A 15,780-nucleotide genomic window follows, 5' to 3' on the forward strand; every position below is an offset into this window, starting at 1 on the left:
GTTACTTCAAAAAAACTGAAATCCAATTTCCACTGACACAATAAAAATGAAATTATGCAAATAATATTTTTTTTTGCTAAAGAATAATATATGTTTGTTCAACTACTCAAGTAACTATACACGACGGCAGTACTTTCCTACATCACTAACAAGTACCAAATTTTGCATACAGGTTACATTTAACTGCCTCTAAGCACTGTATCATCTAACAGCTACCAGTTAGGAACAATCAAAAAAAAAAAAAGAACGAACGATATAACTGATGCTTAAAATCAATCCCATAAATTGAGCTTTCCTAACTGGTGATTCTGAAGTAACTTTTAATAAAATCAGTCCTCCCTGTTCAAAAGCCTGCTTTTGATGCATTCCTAAGAAATTCATGCAGGCTGATTTTTTTTTTTTTGGCATGGCAACTTTTTCCTTTTGTAAAAGTTAATGCTGCTTGACTGTTGTTAAAATAATTTGTTTCTTTAAGAAAGATCCTTTCTCACAAATTAGCTTCAATATCTCAACAACATTTAGCTGTATCTGCTGTGGTCAATTAATCAGATATCCAGCCTTTCATTCAGTTTGGAATCTCTCTAAAATTAAAGATTATTTTCCCGATTCTACAACACTGCAGCATACCACTTTCTGCTGATTGCCCTTTACACTATTCATGTTTTCCTTTCTTATTTCTGCTTCATAGCATCTCCTTCTGATCCTGAGCACAGATCTTCCCGTGTGACCTTTCTGGTGGTCATTTCCTTCACTGTCTCTCTACCTTCACGTCTTCCTGCCTTGCACTGCTATCCCTCTTTACGATGTTGCCTGTTTCTTTTCTCTCTTCTCAAATAATCTCTCTCCTTCCTAATTTATCAGTTTTTAAAGCTCTCCTACTGATCTTTTCCCTCTTATTTTCCTCAATTTGGTTGTTATTCCTCTGCACACATTTTTTTTCTTTCTACAAAAGATTTGTCTTCCTCATATCCACACACTTATTAAGCCACCAGCCACACTTTCAAATCCTCTAAAATCTTCTTTCCCCATCATATACCATTATTCCTTTCCAATGCCTTCCTAGTCCGGAATATTGTCATCAAAAGGTGAGGAAAGCAGGTATGTTACCATCTCTATTCTTTGGACAAGAATGTCACGGAACTTTGTGTGCCCCTTAAGGGTAAGGGATAATTAAGAGAAATAGTGGTCTCCCTGTAAGTCAGTATGACCCTCTGAGACTGATTCATCTCTCACCAAAATACAATCCTATCAAACATAGCTGAAGGTAAAGGTGGTAGAGTGCAACAGAGAGATGGACTTTGTGACAGTGATGCGCCTCTTCATGCCTCCTCAAACTCCATTTACACGTGACAATTCCTTCCACAATCGTTCAAGAAATCTTTGAGTGCTCCAAACCTTTTCAGATTAGCTAATTATAACTCTAATATCCTAAGAGCAATTGCCATTTCATTATATAGGTCACCACCACTTGACTACTTCCTATTCTATTACTTCTACTACTCAGAACTGACGCATGCAAATCTACCTGAACTTTCATGAAGTAAGGTATTCCTTAAGGAGATCTCTCTAAATACTTCCTCCAACCCCATACCCAATTTTTTCCTAACCCTTTCCAAAAATGATTTTTTCTTTCCCTCAATTACATTCTGCAAATTATGCTAACTGATATGCACAAAGTAGGAGGGTATGTACATTGAGATAACAGTGTGAACAGCTTTTCCTCTCCCTACATTGCCTCTATGTGTACACTTATTTGTAGAAACCAGTCTCCTCAGTCTGCTTCTGTAGTTCTAGCTTAATTTCTAGAGCATTACACTTCTCAGAGTGTTTAAAGAAACGGGTGATCAAATCCAGCTATCACTCAATTCTATTTTCCCCAATTCATTTTGCTTATACGTTTATCACACTCCTGAAAAGAGTAAAATTGCTGAAAATATTTTAAAGTCTAAGTTCAGTAAATCAAATTTGAATTCAGATTGCAAAGCCCACTTGAGAACAACATGAGTTACCTGTAGATATCGTGTTTTACGCTTGCACGGGTTTTCTGACTGGGATTGTAATCTTCAGGTGGCATGTAGATAATCGTCCCTCCTTCCGGCAAAGAGGTTTCACTTCGTGATTGCGACATGGATATGACACGCCACTTTGACATGCCAAAATCTGCAATCTGGAAAGGACAAATCAGTTGTCCTGAGAAGAAAAACTGGATTTATCTGCTGACTGTTGTTAGAAATTCCTGAAATATGCCCAAAAGAACAGGTCACTAAAAGTCCTTAACCTGACACACAAAAAGCATGTGGTTGTCCTAGCAACAGGGAACACCAGCTCCAGCTCTGAAAGCATTCCCAGGTCATGACTCGTGCTATCCCTACAGCACTGCCCTATGCTGTTGTTCTTTTAAGGAAGGACTCATATACTCTATGGCTTGTGAATCTGCTAAGGGAGTCTGTCCTGTATAAAAGAAATAACTTTCTTTGGTTAAAAAAAAATCAAACAAAAAAATCATTGAGTACTTCTAGATCCCTGGTGGTGAAGAAAGTACAAATTTAGTATAAATCATAATAGCTCTATGTAACTTAGCTTGCAGACATCCCAAGACAGTTGGTCTCACAGAAAAATTTTAGGGCACTCCACCTCACCCCCAAAACTTCGAAATATTAATCTTGAATTAATAAATTTGATATTCTGAAATTCTGTGCTGCAAAAAGTTGCTCAATATTTTGTTTACTGTGCACTCTGGGACCTTGTCCCTTCCTACAGAGTTTACAGTACACCTACATAAAGAATGAATTGACTTCAGTGTACATTCCCAGACATCCACGACCCAGGCAGCAAGATGTCAGACTAGGTTATGGGTAGGGAGACAAACAGCCAGCAGGATAAGATTGCTGGCTGAGCCGCAGTGTCTGGCGTACACAGGAGAAAGATAAGCAGCCAGGTACAAGCTCTGCAATTGTCCAGCATTTGCAGAAAAGCAAAAACATTTTCAACAAAAATGCCTGTGCGAATACTGCAGCAACTAAGATAACAGAGCATACAGTCAAAATCCACAGTGAAAAATAATCTTTTATTCTCTACATCTTACTCTCACCAAGCCTTTGTCACTGTAATTGGTTGCATCATCTTGCTCATTCAGTAGCCAGAAGCACTCCATGAATGGTGTTACTTTTGTACATATGCAATACTACTACTATTTGGCATGCACAATAACCTTCCTTGTATTTCCTGCCAGTTGTCCTAATTTAGAGAATCTTGCTTTGCACCAAAAAACCACTTAAAAACCCTAAGGACAGACTTCCAGAGACTACTTAAAAGAAGCAGGGCAGGTATGCAAGAGTTAAGATCAAGATCTTCCCTTCAATTGCTCCAGCAAAGTAACTGTTCAGATGTGGTCAGGCAGAGCACCAGACCACACCAATGCTGTTAGGGATTAAAAAAAGAGTGGATAAAAAATTACTTGGACCTGTTCCCCAGTCAGGTTTATCAGGAAGCTTGAGAGATGGCAATACCAGCACAACTGAGTGGGAGGAGGTATGACCTGCTAAGGGTGTGAACGGCGGCAAAGCTGCGTAACGCGCCTTGCTGCCAAGAAAAATGTCTCTGCAATGGAGAAAGAAGAAATCAGCACTGGATCTTTGATCTTTGCTCAAAGGAATCACAAAAAGATAACAACTGAAGCATTTGCCATTCAAGTATAAATTAAATGCAAAATATCTTTTATTTCTCATTTACTTGAACAGTATATTCTATCAATTTTAGAAACAGAGGATCTTTTACAAAAAAGAAAACCAAACAAACCCAACCCTTGCAATTACAGAAGCACCTAACCATTTTGTCAGAAGTACCTTTAGTCTCTTTTTTACATCATGGCAGTGATATTTTAAAAGGCAGAATTAAGGATTTAAACTAATTTTACTTCTCTGTGTATGTTTGCTTACTCTAAGGAGCTTCACACAAGCCATCTTCCAACACATTCAATTTTGAAGTTACATTTTATATGCTCTCATACTGCACTACCAGAACATATATGTAAATATTGCATGACAAATATCAAATGGTGTACTAACTTTGAATTTGACCTATCGTCCTCCAGAACAAACTTGTCTGTGCATCCCAGACAGGGACACTTCCTATTTTCTCCTCAGGAAGGGCCAGATGTAGCTACCCTTGGAAGATTATCATATGAGAGTGTCACTGCTATTGAGTATCAGCTACTGCTATAGCACAAACAGCCCAAATTTGGGCTTTCTGGTCTTTGCAGATGGATCAAATCCACACCTGAGCAAAGCAGAGTACTCAAAAGATGCTGATAAGTTCTGTCTGCAAGGACAGAAGACTACAGAGTTCTCATTAGGTCTTGCAGAGAGAAAATTAGAAAGGCAAGGTAGAACTCAACCTGGCCACTGTTGTAAGGGATAACCAAAAACGTTTTTACAAATACATTAACAAAAAGAGAACCAAAAAGAATCTCCATCCTCTATTGGATGTGGACGGGAACATTGCTACTTAGGATGAAGAAAAAGGCTGAAGTACTAAATGCTGCCTTTAGCTCGGTCTTTAACTATCAGACCAGTTATACCCAGGATATTAAGGCCCCTGAGCTGGAAGGCAGGGACAGGGAGCAGAATAAATCCCCCATAATCCAGAACGAAGAGGTTATGACCTGCCGCACTACCTGGGTGCTCACAAGTCTATGGGGCCAGATGGGATCCACCCAAGAGTACTGAGGGAGCTGGCAGAGGAGCTCACCAAGTCACTCTCCATCGTTTATCAGCAGTCCTGGTTAACACGGGAGGTCCCAGATGACTGGAGGCTTCCAATATGACGCCCATCTAAGAAGAAGGGCCAGAAGGAGGATCCGGGGAACCACAGGCCTGTCAGCGTGACCTCGGTAGTGGGAAGGCTATGGAGCAATACATCTTGAGTGAGCTCACCAGGCAAGTGCAGGACAACCAGGGGATCAGGCCCAGCCAGCGTGGCTTCATGAAAGGCAGGTCCTGCCTGACCAACCTGATCTCCTTCTATGACCAGGTGACCTGCCTAGTGGATGAGGGAAAGGCTGTGGACATTGTCTCCTTGGACTTTAGCAAAGCCTTTGACACTGTCTCCCACCTCAGCCACCTAGGGAAGCTGGAGGCTCATGGCTTAGACAGGTGTACTCTTCATTGGGTAAAAAACTGGCTGGATGACAAGCCCAGAGAGTTCTGGTGAATGGAGCTAAATCCAGTTGGTAGCCGATCAGAAGCGGGGTTCCCAAGGGCTCAGTCTTGTTTAATATCTTTATCAATGATCTGGATGAGGGGATCGAGTGCATCCTCAGTAAGTTTGCAGACGACACCAAGTTGGGCAGGGGTGCTGATCTGCTCGAGGGTAGGAAGGTTCTACAGAGGGACCTGGGCAGGCTGGATCATTGGGCCAGAGCCAACTGTATGAGGTTCAACAAGGCCAAGTGCTGGGTTCTGCACTTGGGACACAACAACCCCATGCAACGCTACAGGCTTGGGGAAGAGTAGCTGGAGAGCTCCCAGCAGAGAAGGACCTGGGGGTGTTGGTCGACAGCTGGCTGAACATGAGCCAGCAGTGTGCCCAGGTGGCCAAGGAGGCCAACAGCGTCCTGGCTTGTATCAGGAACCGTGTGGCCAGCAGGATTAGGGAAGTGATCATGCCCCTGTACTCGGCACTGGTGAGGCCACACCTTGAACACTGTTTTCAGTTTGGGGCCCCTGAGTTCAAGAAGGACACTGAGTTGCTGGAGCATGTCCAAAGAAGAGCAATGAAGCTGGTGAAGGGTCTGGAGAACAAGTCTTAGGAGGAGAGGTTGAGGGAACTGGGGTTGTTTATTCTGGAGAAGAGGAGGCTGAGGGGAGACCTTATTGCTCTCTGCAACTACCTGAAAGGAGGTTGTAGTGAGGTGGGTGTTGGTCTCTTCTCCCAAGATACTAGTGATAGGATGAGAGGAAATGGCTTGAAGTTGCATCAGGGGAGGTTTAGGTTGGATATTAGGATATTGGATATTAGGGAAAATTTCTTTCCTGAAAGAGTGGTCAGGCATTGGAACAGGCTGCCCAGAGAGGTGGTGGTGTCACCATCCCTGGACGTGTTCAAAAACCTTGTAGATGTGGCACTTCAGGACATGGTTTAGGAAGCATGGTAGTATTGGGTTGACAGTTGGACCTGATGATCTTAGAGGTCTTTTCCAACCTTAATAATTCTATGATTCTATTCTAAGAAAACATCTGGCATACAATTACGTCCTCTATATGGCTGCATCCTCACTCTTCCTCCTCTACAATAATTAAATCACTTTCACTCATTCTGGATGCTGAAGAACATAAGAATTGAAGAACTCTACCTTGACATGAAACTCATCATCCAGCAAAATATTCTGAGTTTTCAAGTCATGGTGCAGCAATGGAGGATTCATGTTGTGCAAATAGTTTACTCCCAAAGCAATTTCATAAAGAATGCGGAATCGCAGGCACCAGGGAATGCTGGGATAGACATCTTTCTGCCAAAATAAAAGCACAAAACGGAATATAATCCTCTATTCTGATCTAACAACACAACACAAACTGTTTCATAATAAGAAGAAAGTGACTTGGACCAGCAGTAATCTTTTAAAACATATGGTTTTTTAAGGAGTTCATGTAATTTAACTGAGACATAAGACTGGTTAGCTGTTAAAACAAATATATAAATTCTAATCATGCAGTGTTGTTTCCATTCCCTAGCATTTACATAGTATAGTTCATAACTGATATACATGATGTAGGACATTTACTATATTACTCATTCACATGAAAATATGATTTAGAAATGAACTCCTGTATGAAACTTGCAATCCACAGATATAAGTACTACACATAGAAGCCAAGAGTCATATTTTCAACTGACACTGGGACAAAAAAAAAAAAGTTGTGGTGAAACTAAGCACAAAATACTACCTCTATGAATATTAACAAACCAAGAAAAAGACATTAAAACTCAGCTGAAATCTTAAAACTTACATTGGCACTAATGCTGCTACGAAAATGACACAGCTGAGCCCTCGGAGGCATGAGCTACATACTGATTAAAGGTACAGACAAGACTGCAGTGCTGTTGGGACACAACTGCAGTAGCTTTACAGCAGCAATACTGGATGCTCAGACCAAACTAATGGGAGCAGCTGCGACTTCAGCACAGGAGAACTTACTCCTGAGAGTAAGATCTGGTAGAAATATCCATATTGTGTTTAGATTATCAACATTTGACTTCTATAAACTAAAGTAAAAATATTCTTTCTTCTTTTTTTTTTTTTAAAATACAGATTCAGATTCAGGCAAAAACCTGATCTTTGTGTAATATTTACATTGGCAATAATTCTGACACCCAGGATGAAGTAAGTGTGAGTATTTCAGCTTCAAATTAGAGAATAACAGAGATTTCTGAAGTAATTGTAGATGGTAATTCAACATGAAGGCAGCTATAGGTCACAAAACTAAAGGAAAAAGTGTAACAAAACAGAAGTCTGCTGAGTTTGGTTGTCGTTTTTGGAATACAGGAAGTCTACCCCAGCACCAAATGAAAATTACTGTCCTTTAATTTGAAATATTAGTAATAATATACTTTACTATACTACTTCCCTTAAGTATGGAAATCACAATCTGTTTGAAACAACCAGGGATTGTATTCAAAGACTGTCAAGTACACTTACCCCATGTAAAAGCTGGTTTAACGACCCATTTATCATGTATTCTGTTACTATCCCCAGAAATTCAGGCTCATTGCAAATTCCCAAAATTGGCAGAATGTAACTAAACCTTGCTTTGTGTAATATCTCTGCTTCTTTTAGAAGGTGGTTTCTATCACTTAAAGACAAGAAAACAAACAAACAAAAGTTACCATACCAATACTAGGAAACTCCAAGCAAATATTGGGTTCACCCTCTTAAAAAAATTACATCTCTTATGTCTGTCAATATGGTCTCTTAAAAAAAATTATGCAGTACCACCACCTTTCACCACTTGTTTCCTACTGTGCTGTTTTGATAACAAGATACTGTTAAGAAAAATGAGAATCTGCAAATGCAAATACAAGATAGGTCCCCCAGTTTTGTTGTACCACACAAATCTATTTCCATCACACATTTCATCCATGTTTCCAGTAAATAAGGATACAGTCAGAATTCCACTTTTTCACCATCCTGTGTAACCATAATGGTAATAACCAACTACATTTGTCCTATTTTACTGCTCAGCTTCAAACCCTGAGTTTTCACTGAGGCCTAGTATTAACCTAACAGAGTGGAGATTTTAATACTCGCAATTCTCCAACCGTTTAAATTCAGTGGACACTGATGTGCACTAAAATAATATGGTTAAAGGAATGCACCTTCAGTTTTTGAAGGGAAAGGAATGACCAACTATGTTTTGTTTTCACATAAATTGTTTCTTCAAATTGGGCCCCTGCTTTGAATCACCCTCTGGAAAAAACATTCATTGTGTCATGGTTTTAGCTGGGATAGGGTTAATTTTCCTTCACTGCAGCTGGCACAGTGCTATGTTTTGGACCTGGTATGAAAACAATGTTGAGATAACACACAGGTGTTTTCGTTGTTGCTGGGTAGTGCTTGTACTAGTCAAGGACTTTTCCAGTTTCCCATGCTCTGCCAGGTGCACAAGAAGCCGGGAGGGGAGGAGGCACAGCTAAAAGGGTGGATTCAAACTGGCCAAAGGGATATTCCATATCATGTAACGTCATGCCCAGTATATTAATTGGGGGGAGCTGGCCAGGGGAAGCAGACATCATGGCTTGGGGACAGGCAGCATCAGTTGGCAGGTGCTGAGTGGTTGCATCGCTTGTGGGTTTTTTTTTTTCTTTTTGGTTTTTTTCAGGCTTCATTTCTCTCTCTCTTTATTTTCTGATTTATTATATTATCATTATCATAATCATTATTACCATTATTACTATTACTGTTTTGTTTTAATTATTAAACTGTTCTTATCTCAACCCATGAGTTTTCTTGCTTTAGCTCTTCTGATTCTCTCCCCCATCCCACAGGGATGGGGGGTGTAAGTGAGTGGCTGCATGGTGTTTAGTTGCTGACTGGGGCTGAACCACGACACACTGGTTGCATAGGAAGCAGGAAGGGACCAACCTCATGATGTCTGGACACCTGAATTTGGCTGTATGAGAATGCTTTCTGTCACATCAAACCTCCTCATAAATATGCATTTGATGCACCTTTACAAATTCAGAACTTGCAGTATGTGGATTCAGGAAGCTCAAGTTTTATTCAAGAATCTATCCCTAAAAATGATAAACGCTTCTATCCCTAAAAATGATAAACTTTTTGGTATGCTTTATATCTCAAATGTTCTTGAAAAAAAATGGGTTTGTTGTCAGTGAGGATACTTGGACCATGAAGGATAATTCTAAGAAAAAAAGATTTAAATTTTATACCAGCGGAGACTGGTACAGGTACAAGTACATGACTACGATATCCAAATACAGGACATTTACAGCATACCTAAGACTGATCCTTTGGATATGAGCCAGTCTGATTCAGAAGCAATACAGCTGTCTTGGGGCACGGCTGCGTACAAGCCAGGGCTATGCCCATCATGATTTGCTCAGTACAGTGCCAAGTCAATGTGGCTATACAGCTCCCAGGTGAGAGCTGGCTTGCATCCATCAATCTTAGGGCACACATTGCAGAGCTCATGTCAGTCTGGGCCCATTGATGTAGATCTAGGCCTCACAAAGAAAAGACTGTCAGAGCATATGGGGAAAAGAGGAAGCCTGGAGAACTAAAGCCTCCTGCTTTTACAACAGGAAAACTTTGAATTTAGATGAATGTGAAACTAAGGGCAATTGTTGGTCCTTATCTAGGTGATGGAGAAAGCCTTTTATTATGGGAAACTCTAGGAAATGATCAAAGTGAAAAGGCAGCCTTCAAGAAAAGCATGAGACAAAAGCCACAATTCCCTCCCTTCCTCCCTTTCTCCAGAAAAGGCTAGGTTTGAGAAAGCTAGGGGTTTTCCTAGACTGTGAGGCACAGATGCATGGGATTCAGCTGTAGCCAGGAAATGAATTGCAACATATTGAGGTCTATTCCTGGGTCTGTAAGTCACTTCACCTTTGTCTGCTCCATACCAGAAGAGCATTGAGTAATGCCTACATTAGTACAAGCCCACAATATCTTCTAAACTGGCTTTGCTGTTTGCCTGGTTACACACCAAGTTCTGGGATACACAGCACGGGCTTCCTGTTTGGGGATAATTCCGTGAACTCTTCCCTTTTCTTGACAATATTTACAGAATGGCATCTTATGTTGCCTGCTATACAACCAACAAACCACTTGCTGCAGAGACTTGGGTATAACAGATTTCTTTGAGCTTTTGGTCTTTTGATAGCATTTCCAAGCTTCACATGATATATGCTAGGCGGCTGAATTATTTTTATTATCTCAGTTGCTCTTTTCATCACAATTTCATGGGTTAGATGTTACACTAATCTAAATTCTGGCAAGGCTAAAACCAATATTTGTTGTTTTCTCGCAGCTGAGCTCAGAGGATAAATGTATTTCTGATTAGCAGAGATTTAAGCAGTCATTTAAATTAAAGAAAAAAACACCAACAATAAACCTATCAGAGAACATAATATTCCTACTTAAAAACATAACTGAGCTTCCATTTCATTCTGGCAAGATTTCAGAGATAAAGCCTGTGTATACATACCTGTGGAGTAAGAGGTGAGATAGCTTAAAACAATGTATCTTGTATTCTAGCATACTGGGTCACAAAACTAGAAGCCTTGTTATTTTGAGTGAAGCTATTCTGCCTGAATGCCTAATACCAGATCAAAGAAAGCTGAACTGATTAAATACACCTAGGTAAGACACAAGAGGCAGGCGTACGGGCTTCAGACAGCCTAAAAAGAGGCAAATTTGCATTGATATGATAAAAAAAATTGGCACTACAGACAGTAAACAAGGCAGAGATGAATGAAAAGTTATCACCTGCTGCACCCTGAAATCGAGTGACAGCTCCTACAATAAACATGCTGTCACTCGGGCCCCAGGAAAATGGGGAACCGTGACTGCTACAAGTTGAAGAGCTAATGGAAAATATCAGTTGTACGTGGGGACTTACAAGGCTGTTATTTTAAATTAGCTTCTCTCAGTACTGAGAGATCTGGGGGAAAAAAAAATAATCAATGGTGCATTGTCCCAGAGTAGCTTCTTCTAGGACCTAGAAGCAGCCTCTAGTGGATACAGTAATATATTCCTTATATTCTCTTTGTCTCTTTCTATAAAGAACGAATCTAGAGTAATCTCTGTATTTTAATATCCCACGGATATGTCAGCAAAATGGTTGGTAACCAACAGACCCAGACAGAAGCTGAACTGTGCAACTCCCACCTTGAGGAGGGACCAAGGTGTGCACTGCAGAAGGAAAAAAAAAAAAAAAAACTTCAAAAGAAGCAACCTGCTTCTCACACGCTGAGACTGAAACCACCCATTTTCAATGACCGAAAGAGAGGAAGCTCCGAGGCTGGTACGTGCTCTCTCACCGCTCCAGCTGAATCAGTCTTCATGGAACCTCCTTCGCCCCTGGATTTAAAGCAGCGCTGCCTAACAAGACACCCACTCTGACCCACCAACCTGAGAAACCCACGCCAGCACCTTCGCCGTGGCTGCTCAACCCACGCCCGGCACAACCCGGGTTCCATCACCCCGTGGCCGCTTTACCCACCGACGGGACGCAACCACGGAGTGTCCCGGGCAAAGAGAGGACGTGGGACCCCCTGCCTGGTTTAGGGGAAAGGCGGATTCAGCTCAGTCCTTCCCCACGGGGCGGGTGGGGTTAGGGGCACGATGGGGGCGCCCCCTCACCCGGTAGCCGCACCTCCCCCCACCCCGCGATGTCCCATGCCGGTGGTCCCCCTCCTTACCCCCGTTACCTGTCTAGCAGTGGTCCCTGCAGGCATTTGAGGGCCACCGGGACCCTCCAGTCAGCGTGCCGGGCGGCGGACACGGTGCCGTAGGCGCCACGGCTGATAAAACGCAAATCCGAGAGTTTGTTGGAGGAGATGGAGGGAAGGGCGTAGCTGATGGCGCCCGGCCGGCCTCCGCCATCCCCGCCGCTCATCCTCGCACTCCGCCGCCGGGGGCGGCCGCGCCGCCTCGCCGCCGGGCGCCGCGGAGCCCGAAGCGCCGCTCCTCTGGCCCTCCTTCCCGCCTCGTCTCGCCCCCTCCCCAAGGACTCCCGGGTCTGGGTCCGCCTCCTCTCCGCTCCGCCGCCAGCCCGCTCCTCCTTCAGCCCCACGGAGGAACGACTTCCCTTCCCCGCGGGAAACGGGTTCCCGCGTCGGGGAAGGCGGAGCCGCCGCGATGAGTCCTGCGGGGAGGAGGAAGCCGGGAGCGAGTCGGTCCCCCGGGAGAGCCGTGCCGGGGCACCAGCCGCCTCCTCCTTCGGGGGAGCCGGGAGGCATCCCCCGGGCCGGAGGGGAGGCGGGGAAGGATCCCCCTCGGTCCCGGAGGCGGGCGGGGAATGTGTTATTTCGTTTCCCGAAAGACGACGCGGGATGCCCGGCCGGGAGCGCCGCCGCCCTCCGGGGCTGTGATTTGTGCGTTTCCGAGTGTATATACACTGCTCAGGTGAAGCGAGAGGGGAGTTGGCTCTTCCACTCGCTTGTCTCCTCCATGTCTGTCCTAGACAGAGTTTTCAGGATAGTGGCGTTTCAAAAATGTAATTTCGAAATTTCCAGAAAGCGCAAGTTCACCCTTGCCCGCGCTCAGAGTGAGCTGCCTGATCGGCGGGTGCGCCTGTGGTAGCTTTACGCAAGGGTTACGCAGGAAGGCTTTTGCAGGGCCAGTTCACCAAGTCAGCTTCTCATAAACTAACAAAATGCTTTAGAGTTGGAAGTCTGTAGCTTTCCACAAGGAGTGACAGTTCTGCTGGATGAAATGGAAGTAAATAGAGCACATCCCTCACTTTTCCATGTGTGGATCTTCTGCTGAACGTGTGGCTTTTCACCTCTCCTCTTTGCCCAGTAACAGCTAGGGACTAGAGAATGAGGGGAAGGAGCTAAGATTTGAGGCTATGATGTTGTGCAATATTTCACAGCATGCATTTTAAAGCACGGCAATTATTTTTCGGTTCTGCCTAGGTCCTAGTGCTTTAGATAGCTTTGCTCTGCTTTTCCTATTTTCTTATATCTTGGACAATTAACATTCTCCAAATGCTGCAGCATCACTAACATACTGGGCAGCCATATAAAGCAAGTGCTGAGTTACTCTATTTTCACTTTTTGTTTAGCCCATGTCCTTCAGACACACTAGGTGCTTTCCCAGAAGTGTAATTTTGATGCAGTGTTTGCAATATGCAGGTTTTGGGTATTTGCTGATGCAAATCCCTCTCTGTATTTACCATGTCGTTAGTACTATTTGTCATACTATTTCAACTTTGATATATAAGAAAGATTTTGTTTCCTAAAGAAAATAGTATGCAATGGACATACACAGTCAGCATGGCCAAAAAAACCACAGTGTAAATACATATTTATGGTATTTCCCATTAAGAGATTATGAATGTCACTATACTAAAAATTTTAAGATACTGTACAAAAAGTTATTTGCGCATCTTGTTGCTGTGTATTGTGTTGATTTCATGTATATTTATAATTTTAAGAATACTAACTTTAAAAATGTGTCTGTAAAAAATGACATTGGTAACAGTGCCAAGAGTATTATGACAGTCGTTTATCTAACTAGTTGTTTTGTTATAAAATGTAGAGAGGTTTTGTGGCTGACAGTGTTATGTATTGCCTGAAGAGCCTGTCCATTTCCGTTGATGTCAGTGGGTCCTGGACCATGCTAAGACAGCGCTGGGCTAGTTTCTGCTAGCTGAGTGGAAGCAATATTAACATTTTCATCACAGTAAAGGAATACGGGATATATAACAGGAACAAGTAGTTAGTTTCTCCCTTCTACAGACCTTTAGGAATTTTGTCAGAGTTTGAAGGCAAGCTGGCTAGTAAGGGTGGAAAAGGAAGAGGAATGCTCCATTTGATCTGAGTTCTGTGGCTGTAGTGCTGAGGTGAGCTGTATGTTTTGTTGGCACACAAAAACAGAAGTTCCAAAAAGATAAATTGGTGACTTGGAGTTCCCAAGACAGAAAGGGGCTTCCAAGGGAAAAATAAGAGGAAATCATTACTGCTTCTGGAAACCCCGCTTTTTTGTTTTGTTTTGTTTTGTTAGTATATTCTCTCAAATGACACGAATGGCATCACAGCTGGCTTAAGTTTTCATTGTTAAAGTTATGTGGCATAAACTTCAGCTAAAATACAAATTAATTGCAGTGCAAATTAAAGTTTAAAATATTCCTTTGAGATTGTGTTGAAACTGTTAACTGTTGTAAAACTCAAATACAACATGACGGCAATTGAAGTAGTGTATGTGGTGTTCTGATTTTTTGATTAACTGTATAAATGGCTTTAAATCAGTGCTGCAATGGCGTTCAGGAAAGCCATGTAACAATTCCTGTTGACTATCTGTTTCCAACTGTAAATTAGGTCGCAGCCTCATATCTGAGAGACTTGTATTACACTTACTCATGGTACATGCAGTTGATTTTGATTTTAATCACTTTTAACAATTTTTGAGAAATACCTTCATAAGTGTATTTCTCAATCTGTATAAGACCTAACTTGTTTCAGCAGTTCATCACATGTAAAAAAATCTAAACTTTATTTTTCTCAGTGTTACTGCTTTTTACTTAAAATTGCTTTGGTATCTCTATATGTAAGCAGGATCCCTTCATGCAATAAGTGCAAAGTGATCTGCAGGAAATATCAGTAGCAGATTTAAGGATAGTCAGTGACTGAACGGTGAACTCTGATTAGTTTTTACACTTTCAGTATGTTGAAGATTGAGAAAATAAGCATTTTCCTGTAAAACTCCATCTTTCTGTCTATGCAACCATAGTGACACCTCAAACTTCACTCACAGAGGAAGTGCAGCTCCCTTGTAAGTGAAGAGTATGTGATGGACTTGCCAAAGGTGTGGTTGTTATAAGAAGAGAAGGGTGATGGAGACAATGTGTAGCGAAGCTGCTTGTGCCAGTGCTCATTTGTGTGTTCCTCTCTGATGGTGTTAGTGGGATACAATGCTCACCTAGAAGAAACCTGAGCATCTCTGTATTGCAAAGCACTGGCATTTTCCACCCCAGTTTTCTGGAATCACATTGAAGAGTTAAATCTGCAGAAAGTTTCAAAGCAGTGAGCAAACAGACTTTCTGGATAAATTAACGTTATTTCTATCTGAATAATCCTGGGATAAAGAAAGAATACAGACCAGAAAGTCAGAATATAGGGACCAGGGCCTGAGCACAGGACTGGGGAGGAAAAGTAGGTTTGAGTTTTCTTCCTGTTCCTGGGGCTGGCTGTCAGACCGCGTCAGAACAGCTTTGCTTGTTATTGCACAGGCCTTTAGCAAAGCACAGACCTGTTAAACTGCAGTTTGAAAATGTGCAGTTGACAATAGAGAAGATGCATACTTGCATGATTATACTAATAAAAACAACTGGGAATATCTGCTAATCACCTTTAATGTGTTATTTATGCAATAAACCTTTTTTGGTCCTAATTAAGTCCACACTGTTTCTGACAGTGCTGCTGCTACATTTGAAGGAGCAGTTGATGTAATCTGTAATTTGCCATCTGATTTGCTGTGTCAGATGATAAACGACCTGGTACATCAAGGTGTGCCTTTCACATTGCTTGTTATCTAATGCA

At 42.2% G+C, this 15,780-nt stretch overlaps 1 protein-coding gene across 3 annotated transcripts in view; it reads right to left on the reverse strand.

The window, feature by feature from the left end:
- Positions 1 to 12,300, reverse strand: part of RIPK2 (receptor interacting serine/threonine kinase 2) — a 35,087-nt gene extending 22,787 nt beyond the window's left edge. Inside the window, exons 1-4 of one of the 3 annotated variants that reach the window (XM_064442458.1) lie at positions 11,947 to 12,300; positions 7,697 to 7,850; positions 6,353 to 6,508; positions 2,010 to 2,167 (exon numbers count right to left, since the gene is read on the reverse strand). In XM_064442458.1, the coding sequence (XP_064298528.1) occupies positions 2,010 to 2,167; positions 6,353 to 6,508; positions 7,697 to 7,850; positions 11,947 to 12,134 (656 nt within the window). In that variant the 5' untranslated portion in view covers positions 12,135 to 12,300. Of the gene's footprint in view, positions 1 to 2,009; positions 2,168 to 6,352; positions 6,509 to 7,696; positions 7,851 to 11,647; positions 11,666 to 11,738; positions 11,810 to 11,946 lie in introns of those variants that run through there. The other 2 variants (XM_064442460.1, XM_064442459.1) reach the window with 2 other exon arrangements.
- Between the last annotated feature and the right edge of the window lie 3,480 nt (positions 12,301 to 15,780).

This window comes from Phalacrocorax carbo, chromosome 2 (assembly GCF_963921805.1).
Source record: "Phalacrocorax carbo chromosome 2, bPhaCar2.1, whole genome shotgun sequence".
NCBI lineage: Eukaryota > Metazoa > Chordata > Aves > Suliformes > Phalacrocoracidae > Phalacrocorax > Phalacrocorax carbo.